This window comes from Gymnodraco acuticeps, unplaced genomic scaffold (assembly GCF_902827175.1).
Source record: "Gymnodraco acuticeps unplaced genomic scaffold, fGymAcu1.1, whole genome shotgun sequence".
In the NCBI taxonomy this organism is placed as follows: domain Eukaryota; kingdom Metazoa; phylum Chordata; class Actinopteri; order Perciformes; family Bathydraconidae; genus Gymnodraco; species Gymnodraco acuticeps.
In genome coordinates, this window is record NW_022989799.1 from 1925345 (window position 1) to 1943863 (window position 18519).

The 18519-nt window shown below is 41.4% G+C and overlaps 1 protein-coding gene across 2 annotated transcripts in view; it reads left to right on the forward strand.

Moving 5' to 3' along the window:
* LOC117550918 (inositol polyphosphate-5-phosphatase A) overlaps positions 1 to 18519 on the forward strand; it is a 193067-nt gene that overhangs the window by 69316 nt on the left and 105232 nt on the right. For both annotated transcript variants that reach the window (XM_034223527.1, XM_034223519.1), the window contains exons 3-4: positions 10045 to 10145; positions 10864 to 10951. In XM_034223527.1, the coding sequence (XP_034079418.1) occupies positions 10045 to 10145; positions 10864 to 10951 (189 nt within the window). The remainder of the gene's footprint in view (positions 1 to 10044; positions 10146 to 10863; positions 10952 to 18519) is intronic.

The window sequence follows — 18519 nt, forward strand, 5'->3', positions numbered from 1 at the left end:
AAGAAAGCACTTTATGTGTATCTTCGTGTCATGTCAGGCTGCTGCTTGGAAGTGACCCTGAAAGATTCCAAATGCTGTTTCACACAGGAACACTTTGGTCTCACGGACAGTCAATTAATTTACTTCAATCATGTGGGATGTTAGGAAAGTGCAGGATTCATTCCTTTTTTCCTGTCACACATGTACACAGATAATTAAAGTGAAGACATTGAACCCATGAGGAGCAGTGGCCATCTATTGGAAATACAGCGGCTCAGGATTACAAAAGACCCCCAGTTATCTTAATAGTTATTAATACAATAAACACTATTTTATTCAACTGTACACTATTTAATTTGACATTCTGTTCTTGTTTATCTTATTCTATTTATATGGAATCCTGCATTTACATGGTCACTTACAATCATTCTGCTAAATGTAGCTAATTGTATTTTTTTCAGTTGACTTAATCTGCATCACTTGCACATTGGTCACGCAACTTAATCTACACTTTGTATTCTACTCTATTCTACTCTGCTTCTTCTTGCACTATTTTTATTTATTTGTTGTTTTATTTCTTATACATATTTGTGTTGCATTGTTGGAAGAGCTTTGAGCTGAAGTTGTTCATTGCCAGTACACTGAAGCTACTGTGCATATGACCATAAAGCCTTTGAATCTTGAATCTAGTTTAGGAGGTTGGTGCCTTGCTTAAGGGCGCTTTGCCAAAGAAGCAAACCGGTACCTTGTGACTAACCAGTTCACACTTGTACTGGATTCATTTGAAAACGTAGCGTCACCCTCGGGTTCCCAAGCCAAGTTCCTAACAACTCTGTTATAGGCCTGTTATAAGGAAACATACAAACATTTTATTTTTTATTGGAGTGCCAAATCAAACAGTAGCAGCCCCCAAGTGCGTTATGGTTAAAGGTCAACTGTATGAATACACACTCAGTCAACTGTTGCTGACTCACAGGGTTGTTAGGATGGAGCTGTGTTATTTTTCTTTTAAACACTTCATCCCGTTGTCCCACTGTAACATCCTGGAAAACACTGTAAAGAACAAAGCTGTTAAACTGGCTTTCATGGAGGTGTGACGACAGCAGGTCTGCCTGTCGGTGCCTGCAACTCACACCATCTCTGTGTCTGTGTCCCTATACCGGTCTATATTTAACCTTTAGATAACAGCTTCATGGAATTCCTCAAGGAAATGACTTGATCTATTCCACGACACACCTTGGTCATAGTTCAGTGGAGTGTTTGTGCCAGCTACCGTACTCCTCTGCTGTCCATCTGTTTTATTTCTGTATGATTGTTATCTTCATCATTTACAGGAATATCCCTTTCAGTGTAAGCTTTAAGGGTGTAAAGAAACATTAGTCAGCACTTATATCAAACAAAGTAATGCTATTACTCAGCTTTTTATTCATGTGATCATAGCCGGTATGAATATCTTGGATGGTATATTAGAGAGAAGAATGCAGAAACATCCAACAAGCTTAGTTACAGTTAGAGTGAGTTCTTTTTGACTTGTGCTACTGCAATGAACAAGGTGTGGATCATTTCTTCAAACTTTGTTAGTTGAACTTTACAGGAGCACGACTAATAAATACAAGTAAATAAACAAAGTGGTAATACTTTCTGTACGCATGTCTGCAATTCATTAGCAACATACTGTTACTCTGCGAACATCTGCTTATAGCAGTGTCAAATCATAGTTATAAGCACTCATAAACATTCATAATGTTTTATCACTATTATCATAACACATTATACAGCATTTGAAGGACTTATAAGGTCAAGTCTTGCAATACTTCACCATTTTCTCCTCACAATGCGCTATCATGTGCATTTATGTTGGTCTAAGTAGTTATTGTTCGCTTTAAGTAAAATAAAAAAACAAGAATATCACTAACACACAAACAATGACCACTTAGATTCATTTATAATACCATTATAATGAACTATAAAAATAATATTCTTTATCCTTGAAAATAAAGATACTATAAGGAAATGATACTTATAAGGCAGTAAATGCTTTAGAATGAAGCATAATGCATGTTTACTGTCCTTAAAGCCCCGGACACACCAAGCCGATTTTGGCATCAGGCGTGATGAGCGTCGACACGCCCTACTCAGATTGGTGTGTCCCGCACCGTCGTGTCTTTTCAGCCGTGCCGACACCTTTTCGGCCGAAAACCCACAGATTCTACATGTCGAATCGGTGGGCAGTCGGCCAAAGGCTGTCGGCAAAATAAATCACTCTGATTGGCTGTTCAGCTTAGCGAATCAGTGCATGAGAAGCGAAACGGAAGTGAGGGACCCAAAGAAACTATTAAGAAGGCAAATGTGAGATTTCATTTAACTCCAGCTCTCGACACAGGTTCGGGAAAGCCCCATGAGCTTCTCGCTGTAGAGTGAAAATGGAACGCACACGCTACACTACCGCCGCCTGCTGGTAAGGAGAGCTATTGCCACTCACGCATGCGCAGTTCGTACGTGCTTCTTGGCCGTCGGCTGAAGTCTTTGCGGTGTGTTCCAGTGCGACTGTTGGCCGAGACGCAGGAGATGTGAAGCCAGGGGCGCCGCCAGGGATTTTGGGCCCCATGAAAAGATATCACATTGGGCCCCACCACCAGGCCCAGGCCACGCCAACCAAGCACAATGCTGTAACCACACCTCCAGAACCCAACCGACTCATTTATGCTTTAAAGATCTCTACCTGTACAGGCTTGCATCTATCTTGTAGTCCAATACTAACTGCACAATATTTACTGACACTGAGCGGTGAACATATAACACTGTGCAGACGTGCAACATTCTGCTGCAGTAGAATTCACTATTTGATATAACACTAACATTCCTGACAATAGACCTCAATAGTCATCTTTTATGGTGTACATGCCTTTTTAATAACATTTTTGAATGGAACATATTTATCTAAATAAATATAACTTAAATATACATGACCTCTTAAATTAAAATAAAGTGAACATTAACACCAATATTATCATTTATAAAATGCTATAACAAAAAAAATAACATAAGCAGCAGATTTTTTAATTAAATATACCAACTACAAAATAAGCGGGTATTAAAGTGTAAACGGACAACAAAACAGAAATGGAAGTGAAAAGGCCTGATGGTGGCGCTAAATCAGAGCCTATTACCTGTTCTTAGTCTTTTTCTCATCATGCATCGTGTGTGTAGTGATCCAATATCGTTACCATAGCCTTGCCCTTTAACAGTTATCACGAGCCCTGGCTCAGCCTTACTCACCAAGAGCCCAGCGCCTAGCCTTCTTACAGGCAAAGTCACTGATCAAGTCCTTGAAATCCAGCTTTCTAGCCAACTGGCTTTCAATGGACAGCATGGCAAGACTGCAAAGCATTATGGGGGGACAGGGCTGCTGAGCCTAGAGATGGATCTGTTGGTCCTGGCACCAGGGGGAGGGACAACTGATTTAGTATGAATAGCTGCTAAAAATGTACCTGCATTTATTAAATGTCAGCTAAAAGAGCAGTGAAATGAAAAACCTCTGAATTTTCTGTGAATATATTAACAGTACTTAAAGGTGGGGTAGGTCATTTTGAAATTTTTGAATTTGAAAATACACAACAGGAAAAAATCTGCCACTTCCTTACAGAGCCCCTCCTCCAACACACACGAATGCGTACATGACCAATGAGGGCACGAGGTAAGTTTGTGCACAGATGGAAGGCTGACAGGCAGGTAGGCCATCCAGTTATTTTAGCCGGGCCGGCTAAAATGATTGGTCGTGCTTTTTACAGCGCCACGGCTTCCACTGATGACATTTTTGTATGGATTTTTTGTCAAAGCACTTCAGATATTCATTGCTATCGGGATGTTAAGAGCATTCCATGGAATATGACAAAAAGTGTATCTCGAGCCGGTTTCTCAAACTTACCTACCCCACCTTTAATGTCAGCAAAACATTACAATTATTATTTACAATGGACTACGCTTAGCTAACAGACTAATTCCCACCACTCATGGACCACACCCACCTTTTCTTTTGAAAAACTGGGTGACATACTGTCGCCCTTTAGTCCCTCTCTCTTGTCTGTCTCTCCTTTCTTTTCTTTCTTGAAAGCCTGACTTTGTTAGTCGTTGAGACATCGTACACACGTAAGTACTAGCATACCTCCTCACATGCTCTCACTCTCTGCTAAACGGCGGTGCAGCACGGCACAGCGTTTGGAGGCAGGACCAAACCATTACATGTAAATAGAGGGGGGTGTTCGATGCTTTGGATAATTAACTTTTGGAAGAAAATAAGTTAAATGAATCATAAGTTTAGTGAGTACATCATCAATATGACGTTATATTAATGTTAATTATTGATGATTGATGAAAGGTTACTTAAACATTTTTTCTTAAGTTCTAACATTTTTTGGGGCCCCTGTCAGTCACGGGCCCTTAGAATCGTCCTAACTTTTCACCCCCTAACGCCCCTGCGTGAAGCGACGCAACAGTCGGGGTCCGTCTGTGTCAGTTCTTTGTTGTCAGCTTGGTGTGTCCGGGCCTTAAAACTACACTTCAATAAGTATGTTTATAATGTATACAGACATAGGAATCATAGACGTTGTTAACCCAAAATGATTAACTACTATTATTTAGGAGGCACATGATTTATATTATGTCAATAAATGAATCAAAGCCTGTACCTGCACTCTCAGCGTGTCTCCCAGTCATTTACACACAGGCAAAGCAGGGCCATTTGCATGCCCAACATGTGTGCAATAGCCCGGGTTAAATGGGAATCCGGCTTTGTGCTGGAAACCAGGGCTTTGCATTGCAACACAATGAATTGAATAATCCCACAGGCCATTTGCATTGGAAACTTCTCTTGACAGGCCTTGATGATGTAAGATCCCACATCCAGTCTGTGATGTGTAAATGACAGACGCCGTGGTGAAGGTCATCAGATACATCATTTATTTGATGTGTTGTACCTGAAGGCTGAATATAATATGCCACCTGAACCATTTATGGAAACGCATGACATAGAGATGTACTGTAACACATCTTGGTTTACTCAGAGTCAGCATAGGAAATCATTCATTTGTCCCAAAGAATTACAACAGCAAAGTTACAGCGCAGATCGAAGGCAAACAAACAGACTTATGTTAGATTGCTTAGTATTTTATCTGAATCCGAATTCCTTTATTTGTCCCACAACGGGGACATTTGTATTATTACAACAGCAGATAGTGCAGATAAAGTGAGGACTCCAGATTGTATCATGAAGCCTCAGTTGTTGTACGTCAGCTCACATACTCCTCTCATCCCTGTGATTATTTCCACCTCCAAATAGGAACCATGAAATGACACTCGGGCTGTCCTGATTAGTCTCATCAAAGGCCCTCTCTGTCTGAACATGGTCTGGTCTGCATTGCCGTTCTTGACCTCTACCCTAATCATTAAGGATAGAAACTGCATGCATAAATAAAGGATAACAAGTTCAAGAAATATCAATTACCGGTGTCATAAATCATCTGACACATTGCAACATGAGAAAGCTGTTTTTTTTATTATTTGGAAGCAAGTATAACCCTTGCAAGGGGTGATCTAATATCCAGCTGGCTTTGCCCATCAAATTGATTCCTTTCAGAACATAAATCGCTGGTTTGGGTTAAAAATATACTGAAATACCTCTTTTTTACTCATATCAGTTGATAAAGTCAAACAGTTTTCAGCCTTGCAGCTCACCTACTTCCAGGGCCCTGAAAGACCCAACCAAAGTTTGAACCTAAAGAATGTGATTTTGTTACATTGAATTACCTTAACTCAGGGGTGTCAAACTCAATTTCATCGCGGGCCACATTAGCATTATGGTTGCACTCAAAGGGCCGGTTGTAACTTTAAGACTATATAAAAATACATATATACATATTTAATATATATAAAATAATGTATTATATTACATTTTTGCCTCTGCATTGGATTATTATGGGATAGGGTAATAACTACATAATTAACTACGTCTGAAAGCAGAAGTCTCGGGCAAATAATTGCCAGTCTCTTCAGTGAGAATGTCACAAAATGATTTAAAAAGAAAAGCCAAATTCTGGAAAAAAAGTCAAACTCAAAAAAAAAAGTATAATTTGAGATGCATTGTGGGACATGTAGTTTATGGGCAACGTGTTCTGTAAATCGGCATGTAACCGTATAATAAACATATTCTATTCTTTGCAAGCTCTTGTGGGGCCACAGAAACTGAAGTCACGGGCTGGATTTGGCCCCCGGGCCTTGAGTTTGGCACCCCTGCCTTCACTGCTCACTTTTAGTTTCACAATGCAAATGTTCTAGCACTGCAAAGCACCATACGTGACGCTACGACCTGACGCATCAACGTCTTGAGCTCAGTCCGTCTATACTAGCAATTGATTGGTTTGTAGACAGGCTTGAGATGTCACGAGAACCTAAACTATACCTATGTCCTAGGTATGATATGAAATGTTGAACCATCAAATTGGACAAACATGGTGCCACGATGTATTAAGGTTAGACTGATGTTATATGTCTGTTTCATTGTATCTTGTCCTAATAGTAGTCCTAGAATGTACTCCTTTGCCAAACATCCTCTGAATGTTTGGCAAATTCAAAGTTCTACAAATGTACGATTTAGACAAATAGGACCTGGAACATCCTTGACATGTCAATATTGCGTTGGAAAGAAGAAGACAGAACAAGAGGGATGATGAGAGGACACACCTCCATATCAAACACATCAGCGTCAGATTCAGAAAGGCTCCCATATGGCAGCTTTCTGTGAGTCAGGCTGTCCTCAGCTCTGCCATAGCAGCTGTCACCATCCAAGGGCTGTTTAGAGAGGCCACTACTGTTAGCCATCATTAAATCATGTTATACAATATTTGGCATGTCAATATGTCGGTCAATGCTCACCTGAAATGTCAACAGAATTCTTTGCTGCGGTTCTTCTAATTGGATATTGGTCACGGCGTTGTTCTTTGCCAAAGTAAAGTAAGGTTGATGCTGTTTGGTTTTGGTTTCTGAAAGCATGGGTGATTCTAGTAATGAAATGACCACCTGGATGCTGTCTGTTTGCCAACGCAGACCTGCATCTACAGCCTGGAAAGATACATAGAATGCAGTCGATTAACGCAGTGCACGCACACACACACACACACACACACACACACACACACACACACACACACACACACACACACACACACACACACACACACACACACACACACACACACACACACACACACACACACACACACACACACACGCGTCACATTGCAGCCTGACATTAGTTGCAAGCTCCTTGAGAATGTGACCTTTTCCATCGTGACTTGATAGGTCCACTAATCTTTCCAAGTTTGAGCCGCTGTAGGTCCCACTGCTAGGTCATCGGGCTAAGTGACAAGCCATAGGTTGATAGAAAATCCATAGTGGTATTGCCATACATTACTTTTATTTGATTGGGCCTGTAGTGAGCATAATGCAACCGTGAGGCGGGCGCTGGTGAAGTAGCAGGGCTCCGTCGGGGTCCAGGGACCATTTGTCGCTCCTCCAGCCCCCCCGCCCCCAGCACCCAGTGACAGTGATGTATGTTCTCTGCCACCATCCATAGGCCCGACCCTGTGAGTGCTTGTGAGTGCTGTAAATCACCCCCTGCTATTGATTTTTCCATTAGAGGTCAGCCGCCCTGAACACCTCTGACAGGGCGCTCACAAACACCTCGCTCTGTGAGGAGGGAATGTTGAAGGAGAGCAACATGAGGTCACATGACTGGATGGGATATCTTGCAGGAAGTGAATGTTACCACTTTTTACTTTATATGCAGCGTGTAACCACCTTTTTATGTCAATCGCAGATAGGCTTTGTTCATACTTTCCAGCAGGAGGTATAGCGAAGAGGGTTGGGGCAACATGTGAAAACATTTTGGAGGTCTGACAAAAAGTCATTTTTAGTTTTTTGGGGTTCTGAGAGTAAAGTCAGAATTCTGAGAAAAACAACTGAATACTGACATTAAAGTTAAACAAGTCAGAATCTTCTTAGAATTCTGACTTTTCTTCTCTAAACTCAGAACTACAAACGAAATAACTTTTGGTCAGATCTCAAAAGATCTTTCACATGTGGCCCTAATCCTCTTCTGTAGAGGTACGTCACAGCACATGTGAAATGCCAGACCTGTGCCAAAGATAAATGAAACATTGTGTCTTTTCATTTCTTTTTGAAATGTATTTATCCAGTTTCAGTGCACATTTAAAATAACATTAAATAAAAAGGTCTTGGTGAGCAGGGCTGTGGAAATGACAGATGATCAGATCATGGAAAATATATTCTTGATTCAAAGATGTTATTGTCATATTCATAGCTACAGCGTAGTTGATGGCAATGAACATCTATAGTTACTGACTGGAAAGAAACATACATAAAATAGTGCAAACCATACAATGGTGCAAGTACAATGCAGGAATAAGTCAAATGGAATCAAATGAAACAGAATTGAATTGAAATACTATACAGTGGAATAAAAACCAGCTTACTGTAATAATGTATAACGGTGAAATTGTATAACATTTGCTTGAAATGCACTCTTGCTGATTAACAGACATTCTGCTCCAGAGAACATCTAATGTTCAGCAGGGCACAGTTTAGTTATCTAATTTCTGATATTAAGTCAGTTAAAATATTCTCCATATCATTTTATAATGTTGTTGTTGTTGTTGTTGTTATCATTACCTTGATGCGAGATGCAATCACATGTTGCATTACATTCTGAATACCTTAGTGGCAGCAGCTGCTCAGTCTGTAAGGACCTGGCTTGGGAACCGAAGGGTCACAGGTTCAAGTTGTGGCGGTTCAAGAACCATTTTACCGGGGGCTTTGCTGCCAGTTCTTTGTTGAGAGGGGCACATTTAATGTGGGATACAAATACATTTTATTCAGTATAAAGTCAAACTGTACAAAAAACCCCATAAAAAGCATGTTTGGTATTTGTTTCAGTTACAGAATTTGTGGCAATAACTTTGTTAAAATGTTGTCCGTCTAGTTGGTAGAGCTGGCCGTCCTGGGGCTTGCTCCCCATGCAGAAGACCTGGGTGGGTTCGAATCCCGCCGGGGACCAATCCCCATCTGTCATCTCCTCTGATTCCCCCATTCAACACTGTCACATTGGCACAATATGCCCAAACATGTCTTTTAAAAATAAACATTACAAAATTAACTTGGGTACACATTTTTATTAAATTACAATTTTAAAGGCAAACCATTACCACAACTTTGGCTCAAGTTGCCGCACAGTTTTTGAAGCAACACTATTAGAATTGGTATTAATATAGACTATTCTTTCTGGATGGGCCCTGCTTATTGTTACCAGGGCCCTGGCCCCTGGTGGCCCGCCCCCCCAGAACCGCCCATGGACCATACACACTGCAACAGGTAGCTGGAGAGGTGCTTGTTCGCCTCCAGTGCCCCCAAACCACTTCGCTCTGACACCACAAACGCATGTGTGTTGTGGCCTTTGTATATAAAGTAATCTTCCCCATAAAGATGAATAAAGTACTTCTTAATCTTAACCTATTTCTACAGTAGTCTGTATATGCTGGAGTCTATTCCACAGTCTGATAAGCATTCCTTCCATAATCCTGCAGTTGTTGTTGTTGTTGTTGTTGTTGGTACAGTGGTGTGTCAGCAGGTGCAGTGGTGTGTGATGGTCCCTCACACCCTGTACACACTGAGCTGCAGGCCCTCCTGACGCTGGATGAAGAGGTGTCGCTGTTACGCTTGTGGAACAAGCTCTCTAAGTGCCTTCTGCCTACATTAGCAAGGCACTTTGTCTTGTGTAAATATAGTAGCATGTCGCACAGTTGAGTTAGGAAGAGTTGTGGAGCCCCAGGCGCCGGGCTCATTTAGGTTTTGCGCACGACTGAATAATTCAGCTCAAGGTTTATTTAGTTTGAGCAAATGTGCTGTAACAGCTGGTGTGGTGTACTGACCAATAGAGTGGAAGTGTTTGTCCCTTTTTGAAATGCTCACCTGTGTTTTTCCTCTTTCTTACAGACAATACAGACACACAAGCCTCACTTCTTTGCTTTGCACTGTCAGGAGGTGGGGGGGAAGAACTATGAGGCGTCCATGTCCCACGTGGATAGTTTTGTCAAGTGAGTATCCTCATATATGCTCATGCCCTTTTCATGTTGTCATTTTCAGAATAGTTTGAGATGATTATGTTAATAGTTGAGCAGTTTCCATGAGGGAAACCCCCTCCCGATGTGGAACATGCAGGAGTACATTGTGTTGTAAAGCGGAGGACTGCTCCCCCCACTGGTGGCATCCCAGCTGTACATCGGCACAGCAACACATGTCGTTGGCCTTAAACAATATGCTAATAGTGTAAATGTAGGATCAGAGTGAATTTCGACTCAGTGATTTGAGGAGCCAGTCTTTCCATCACTAACTTGAACTAACTGCTTCAATTGATTCAGTATTCTGTCATTTATATTATGATGTATTCTTTGATCTGTATCTAGAATTGTTAGCGTGATAAAGGTTATATATATATTTGAAGTGGTTTATTTTCCACATGAGTTGAACACAAATTAAGAAGTAATAATAAAGAGCATACAAATGAAGACTAACTATATACAAATCAACAATATGACAATTCAAATCTATAGAGTTTCTGTAGAACATGCAGCATACAGTGTAACACTTAAATAGACCAACCTACTACTAAAATACAAACATAGGATGCTTAATTCATTGTACTTATATATAAGTAGAACATAAGTGTTTTTTGTATTTATTGAAATGCAATGAGGTAGATTGTATTGACATTTACTGATGTGTGTGTGCATGTGTGTGTGTCCTGTGCATCAGAGAGCTGTTGTCCAGTGATGTGATGAAGGAGTACAACAGAGCCCGCGTCTACCTCGATGAGAACTACAAATCCCAGGAGCATTTCACAGTAAGTGCTCTTTGATGTGTTGGTGGTGCACAAACCCCTTGAATTTAAAGTGGTTTGACCTTTCAAGCGTATATGTGTTAAAAGAGAAATAAATCCAGATTGCTATTATTTATTTTTCTTGATTCAAATATTATATATCCTTACACCAGGATTTATTCCGGGACTGTTCAGCCAAAACTGAATTACGCTGAATAGAATTAGAACACAAAACATTATTCTACTACAAGCAGGAAAACATACTGCAGCATTTTAAAGATTTTTGTAAAATTAGACACAAATGTAATTGTATTAGTTTATTTAACAGTGGCCAAGCACCACACGACTGCTAATGTGCGTCAATAGTCCCCTGGACAGGAAGTACAAATGCGGTACAAAACAATAAATACACTACACAAAAAGAAAAAAAAGCACAAACGGTAAGTTACATCACACATACAAAACATTGTAACCCAAAATATACATTACAGTGTCAACATGTTTGAATATAGGTTACATTTTAGATCAGTGATCACATGATACAAGCCTGTTCATTCTCTATTGTTTTTGTTATTAAACTATTACACGTTTGAACTAAATCAAACCTTTAATTCCAAAATACCCTTTTTCTCTGAGGTCTCTAACAGAGAAACATCTCAGACAGGTGCATGAGTCATTTTGTGATCACAGCTCTTAAATCAGGACAACGTTTGAAAACGTTACGTCCATTCGACGTGGGTATAAGTTCAACTCAAACTCAATTTGAATGGCTTACAATCAAATCTGATGAGATGATGTGTTATTAAGGGGTTTTACGTCAAGGTCTAACTACAGCATAAAGTAAGACCAACTTACAAACATGACAAAAGAACCACCATCATCAATGGTTGATGAAGAAACAACAATAACATCATTCAATGGAGTATTGTATTGTGCATAGAAGCCGTGGAGTTGAAATGTCTTAAGAGAAAAGCCCCATCCTCTCCTAAACAGAAGAAAGACACAGACATTATAGTTGTGTAACCTTTGTTGTTGTTGTTTTGTGTCTCGTTGTTACACCTCTCCCTGTGGTGTTATGTCTATATTTTGTATATCTTTCTGGTCAAAACATTTGTAGTTGCCCCCATGGTTTTGCCTCTTTGTAGTCATTGGTTGTCCCTCCCCCCCCCCCCCTCGTTTTAAGTCTCTGCAGCCTGTTGTACGTGTATCTTTGAGTGACATTGTGTAAAAGATGGTCAGGGGGTCCCGGACCCTTAAGTTCTTTTGGGCCTGTTCTGGTAATCCCATTCAGTGATTTAATCATATTCGAGACTGAACTTCTATTTTAAGATCCCTTTACCAATATACTGCACTGTTCCATAGCCTGCCACAAGATGGCAGTAGATGCTTGGAAATAATTCTGATGTCAGAGCTCTGTTAAAACTTCAGATGTTCTGGGACTGAATCTTTAGTGATGGTTAAGATTTATGAGCAGAACATCCTTAGCATTATATACAGTTTCATACATTTCCAATACAGTAAAGTTCGATATTAAAGGAATGTATACAAAAGCTTTGTAATAAAATAAAAGTGTTGCAAATGTCCGATTTTGAAAAAGTCAGAGAAAGGGTCATATGTCACATTGACATTTAAAAGATTCATATTTTTACTTTCTCCTTATATAAATATGCAAGTTTATTCTTAAACATTAATAATACTAACATGTTTCAATATAATTTGGTTATCTATACACAAAATGCAATCTTTTCTTTTAATTTGCTTGTATTACAGCTGAATAGATGTTTTGAATGTGGCCTCTTGGTGGCGCCAGGTACTCAGTGGCACAGCAGTGGCAGAGGACTTGAGCAATGTGTTCCAACATTGCAGTGCAGTTTTATATCTGATGCTTAATTGACAGAGTACGGGTAAATACATCGATTATGTCTGCAATCCCTGGAGATTATTTGGAAAACACGAATTGAAGAATAACATATCAAGAGAGGTCCCTGCGTGGTAGGTCGGCCCCACTTTGTCTGTAATCAGACTTGTGTGTGTGTGTGTTTGGTTCTCCTCCATGGTTTCTGGCGTTATTACAACGCTACACTGCATCTCCACAAACGCTCATAAATCACAGCAACCACTGAGTCACATTTGCTCTTTTCAAAAAAATATTACAAACATTGGCCTTTAGGAAATATAATTATCTGCCATTTCATATAAGTGCCGCTAATATTCCCGGCATTATGAGCTGTTTATTTAATGGTGTTTGTCTATGGATTAACCTTTTTGTTGTATTTTGGTTTTCATCAAATAGAGAAGGCAGCTCATGCTCTCTCTTTGTGAATCAGTCAGTGGAAAGGGAGACATCTGATGTGCTTCCTATTATGTTGATATTGAAATCCTGGCAACAGTAAATATGAATAGACTCTCCAGTCTTTCTCACACAGGGCCTGCCATTTGGCTTTGATCACATCAGCCATATTTGTTTTCTCAATCTTCGATTTCTCTCCCCCCGTGCTCCGGGGATAATTGTTTGTTGTCTGCCCCGCCTGTCCATTTTCAGATCATGTAAGTGGGGACACTTTGGTGGGTCCGCTTTGTATGGTTGTGTTTTGTCTGCAGTTATGTGCGTGTATCTTCTTTGGAAGTAGAATCTTTTGGATGAGTGTAGTAATGTGGCGAGTGTATGCTCAAGGCCTTCCCAGTGTGAGAGTGTGTTTGAAGGGAAAGAGAAGAATGTGATGGATAAATGAACATGTGCAATTCTGTTATGAGAGGCTCTTTTTTGATGTAACTGTGATTGAAGAGGGACAAATAATGTGTGAAACAATCGATGCAACATTTTAACAGCAACTTTGTTCTAGCAAAACAGCTCAAGTTTCCAGCCAACAGATGTGGATATCTGTTGGCTTTTCTCTTCTATGATACTACATTGAATGTAATTGTGTTGTGTAGTGTTGATTGGACAAAACAAGCATTTGAAGTGTTTTTCAAATGCTGAATGCCTCAATGTGTAATACATAGGATCATGCTTTTATTTTGAAGGCAACATCAAGTTTGAGTCAAACATAATTCGCACAGTATATACACAGTATATACACAGATGTACATCTTCTGAGATGTTTTTCTAAATACAAAAACTGAATTGTACACAACTACAAAATCCTCAGACCTTACAATTGAAGCTGAAACCTGTTTAATGCAGACAAAAAGGAAAGGTATTAACATTTATAAAGTATGAAAATACAAAAATGTAATATCCGGTCCTACTATTTGACTCTCTTTGTTTTGGTTTATCCCTACTTTCCTCTATCATTTTCTGGACCAAAAGATGCATTGAGAAATGATGCAGCATAATTAACGGGTGCATTTTTTTACTTTTATTTTATTATTACTATTTAGTTTATACTTGTACAATTCAAATGAATGGCACCAGAGTTGGCTAGGAGCATCTGGTGTCTCTGGGCAGGAGGACACAAACAACCGCAGAACAGGTGAACTACAGAAAACATCACAGTATATTCAAGTCCATCAGTGTGCGACAGTAAATGGAAGTATTTATTTTAAATCATGTAGAAATGGATTATATAACACACTTTAAGCTTTTGACATGTTTAACTCTGGCTGTGAAAATGTATTTAGCCAGAAAAGTGGATCTGAAATGAACTTTGTCTTGTGATTTGCTGAGCTAAAACAGTTAATCATTTGATAAAACCCTTCCAAATTCAACCTGCTGTCAGTGACGCAGTGCAGGGAGCGTTAGCTGTGTTTGTAACTGTATCTTTCTTCATCTAAATTGAACTGTAATAATGTCCTGATGTTAAAAGGCTATATATAACAGCTCAGTGCTGAATGTGAACAATGAGCGGCGGAGCTCCTCTCTCCCAGAGGAAGGCAGCATGATGGGGCAGAGATGAGTGACACATCCCCCCCCATGGCTGAGCCTGCTGCTTTACAGCCCTGTTAAGGTATACAGCAGGTAAAATGTCAATTAGGAAGGCCCGCCCTGATAACTCAACTCCCAATCCACTTGTTCTCGGCCATTAATATTTATCGATGGGCCTGGCCCTGGAGCTGCGGCCCGTGTCATGCGGAATGATGTTGGCTAACATTACCGCTTCCTGAAAAAGGCCACTGCCAACCGCCGTGCACAAACACACATCTAGCACTGTCACCCGGTGTAATCAAGCTATCCACACACACAGACAGTGACACACACTGCAGCCTCAGCCCTCACTTGTTCCAGGGCATTTTAATGGGAAATTAAAGGCATCCCTCATGCCTGTGGTCTGCAGGACAGGAATGAGAGCAGCGACAGAGGATAAATCAGCCTCTGTGGCTGACAGCACACCGCTGTCTCCTCTTTACTGTGTGTGTGTGTGTGTGTGTGTGTGTGTGTGTGTGTGTGTGTGTGTGTGTGGTGTGTGTGTGTGTGTGTGTGTGTGTGTGTGTGTGTGTGTGGTGTGTGTGTGTGTGTGTGTGTGTGTGGTGGTGTGTGGTGTGTGTGTGTGTGTGTGTGTGGTGTGTGTGTGTGTGTGTGTGTGTGTGTGTGTGTGTGTGTGTGTGTGTGTGTGTGTGTGTGTGTGTGTGTGTGTGGTGTGTGTGTGGTGTGTGTGTGTGTGTGTGTGGTGTGTGTGTGTGTGTGTGTGATGGTGTGTGCTGTGGTGTGGTGTGTGGGTGTGTGTGTGTAGTTGTGTGTGGGTTGTGTGTGTGTGGGATTGTGTGTGGTGTGTATTGTGTGTTGTGTGAGTGTGTGTAGTGATGGTTGTGTGTGTGTGTGTTGCTTTCACCTTAAGAGACAGCGTTATAGTATGCAAGCACTCTGTCCCGAACAATTTGTGTCATGGACCTGAAAATGCTGGAGATTCAGAGCAAGCTGTCTGCCGTCTTGATTTCATTATCATGGGGTCAGTGTCTCTTGTTACATGGAATACAAGCTGCAAATGGTCATAGACTTCCAATGAAAGTAATATACTAGCGTGAATCACAGCTAAAGAGAAGTCGGACATGTTGATCTGTAAATCAGCTAGATACCTATAGCTTTGTGTCATCACAGCATCGCAGGCTGTCCCTCCACAGACTGGGTTAGACTTATGCTCAATGGGATGTTTGGAGCAGTGTTCTATGAATCGCTATAGGCTGCGTGCAAACAAGACGTTCCGTGAAGAATGACGGTTACTGGCAAAACAAGATGGACCAAACATTCATCCCACCAATGCTACGGAGCATAACATTCTAGTCAAATCTTTGGATCAACAAATGTATTGTAGTGAATGAAATATTGCAAATCCTATGTGCTTTGAGTCTAGCTATGGTTAGTTTTGGTTTATTTCTTTAGTCGATTAGTTTGAAGCATTGTCTAAGATCCTCACCACCTGATTGAATGTGGTACTTTTGGTCGGTTCTTTGTTGAGAATCGTCTTGGTCGAGAACTGCCCTTCTGTAAATATTCTGGATTGTCTGGTAAGATATTTTCTCACTTGTAGATTTTCATAAAAGCAAAATCACATTTGTTTTCTTTATTCAAATGATTTGCTTTTGTTGTTAAGATGATTATGTGGCAGTGAAATCGTAAAAACAGAGCGTGCAACAGGCGCCTGGTTACAAAGATGTGCAGGACAAGTGGCTCACATTTTTGAGAGGCTTCTTGCATTTCACAAAATACCTAATGACGTGACTTTCCGCTCATGCAGGGAGTACTTCAGTTAGCATGAACCAGGATGTGTGTGTACCTGTCCTGCCCATGCTGATCCCCGGTCAGTGCAGGCTGTCAGTGGCTGCCGCCCTCACTCTGCTCTGGAGGTGAGTCCTTAATTCTCCTCCAGGCAGCGCGCTGTAATGCAATCATCGGTTCGGCTCTGCTCGGCCAGGAATTTATGAACACTTAGTGTCCCTCTGTGCTGACAGGGCCTCAGCGCAAGTGTGTTTACGGTATTGCCCAGAAATGCGTGTCACTTGCATTTATCGCCTTTATTTATTTATTTTTAGCGCATCTTATATCACCCCCCTGTTCCATCTTTTTATGATGAAACAAAACCAGGTTGCATATAGAGATGATATACTTTCCAGAGAAAGTGGGGTCATAGAGGAAGGGTCTCTGTGTACAGTCTGTTGGTTTTACACACAGAGGTTAACTAGCAGGACCAGAGCAGCGCCCCCCCTTCCTCCCCCACCTCTTTGCCCCGTGTTTAAAAAGACCGCAGCAGCAGTCATATAAGCAGGTTAAAATATTGCTAACTAAATCCAAGAGAGCTCTTATTTCAATATGGTGAAGAGCGGCCGCTGACTGAGGCCACTTGAATGGAGTAGATGTCAGCTCGGTAATATGGCCGGGCCATAACTCTCGGCGGCCATCACTCATACTCTCGGGCAGACATAAGTGCATACACACACACACATATATATATATGGTGACAAAGACGAATAAACACTGATGCAAGCACACACGTTAAGACTCACACACACACACTCAGGACACGGGGTTGAGCGACAATCAATGAATCTGCCATCAGGCGTGAGTTATGAGGCAGAGAGAGTGGGCCTTCCCTGTGTGAAAATGTTTTGACTGAAAATGTAGATATAATTAATAGATGGTGTAAAGAGGTGGAGAAATTGATGCATTTATTACAAGGAGTCAAATCTGGGGGAACGGAGCCTTTTGCCCTGAGCTGCCTTCATACACACTTGATGTCTGCAGACACACACACCAAGCTTCTCGTCATAAACAGGGCTATGATAGAGTGTTTAACAGTGTGTGTGTGTGTGTGTGTGTGTGTGTGTGTGTGTGTGTGTGTGTGTGTGTGTGTGTGTGTGTGTGTGTGTGTGTGTGTGTGTGTGTGTGTGTGTGTGTGTGTGTGTGTGTGTGTGTGTGTGTGTGTGTGTGTGTGTGTGTGTGTGTGTTGTGTGTGTGTGTGTGTGTGTGTGTGTGTGTGGTGTGTGTGTGTGTGTGTGTGTGTGTGTGTGTGTGTGTGTGTGTGTGTGTGTGTGTGTGTGTGTGTGTGTGTGTGTGTGTGTGTGGTGTGTGTGTGTGTGTGTGTGTGTGTGTGTGTGTGTGTGTGTGTGTGTGTGTGTGTGTGTGTGTGTGTGTGTGTGTGTGTGTGTGTGTGTGTGTGTGTGTGTGTGTGTGTGTGTGTGAGCAGTTTGTTGGAGGTGTTGTTGTCCTGCAGTGGTGTGTGTGTGTTTGTGTTGGGTGGGGTGCGGGGTCTCCAGCCACAGATAATGATGTGATTCCAGCATGAGGCGGGCCGGGTGTACCTCGCCACCGTCCATTATGATGTGCGGCCCCCCAGCCACCGAGGGGGCAGAGTGAAGGTGAGCCTGTCATATCGATCTTTTTAGTGCTAAAATATGAGCCACTTTACTCTGCTCCCCGGCGCGGTGATGTGAAAAATAATAACTCGGACCCAAATTAAAAATATTGATCGCTTAGGAGGTGTTGAGAGCAAATAAACACCCTCTGAAGGATTTGTATCCCCCCCCCCTCCCCTCCGCCTCTCGCCATCCTCCGTCTTGCCGCCCATTTGAAAGGCCCAGGTCTGGGATGGTGGCTGGCTGAAGTGTAAAAAACCCACCATCTTGTTGCTCTTCATAATAACCCCCTACCAGGCTCTTTA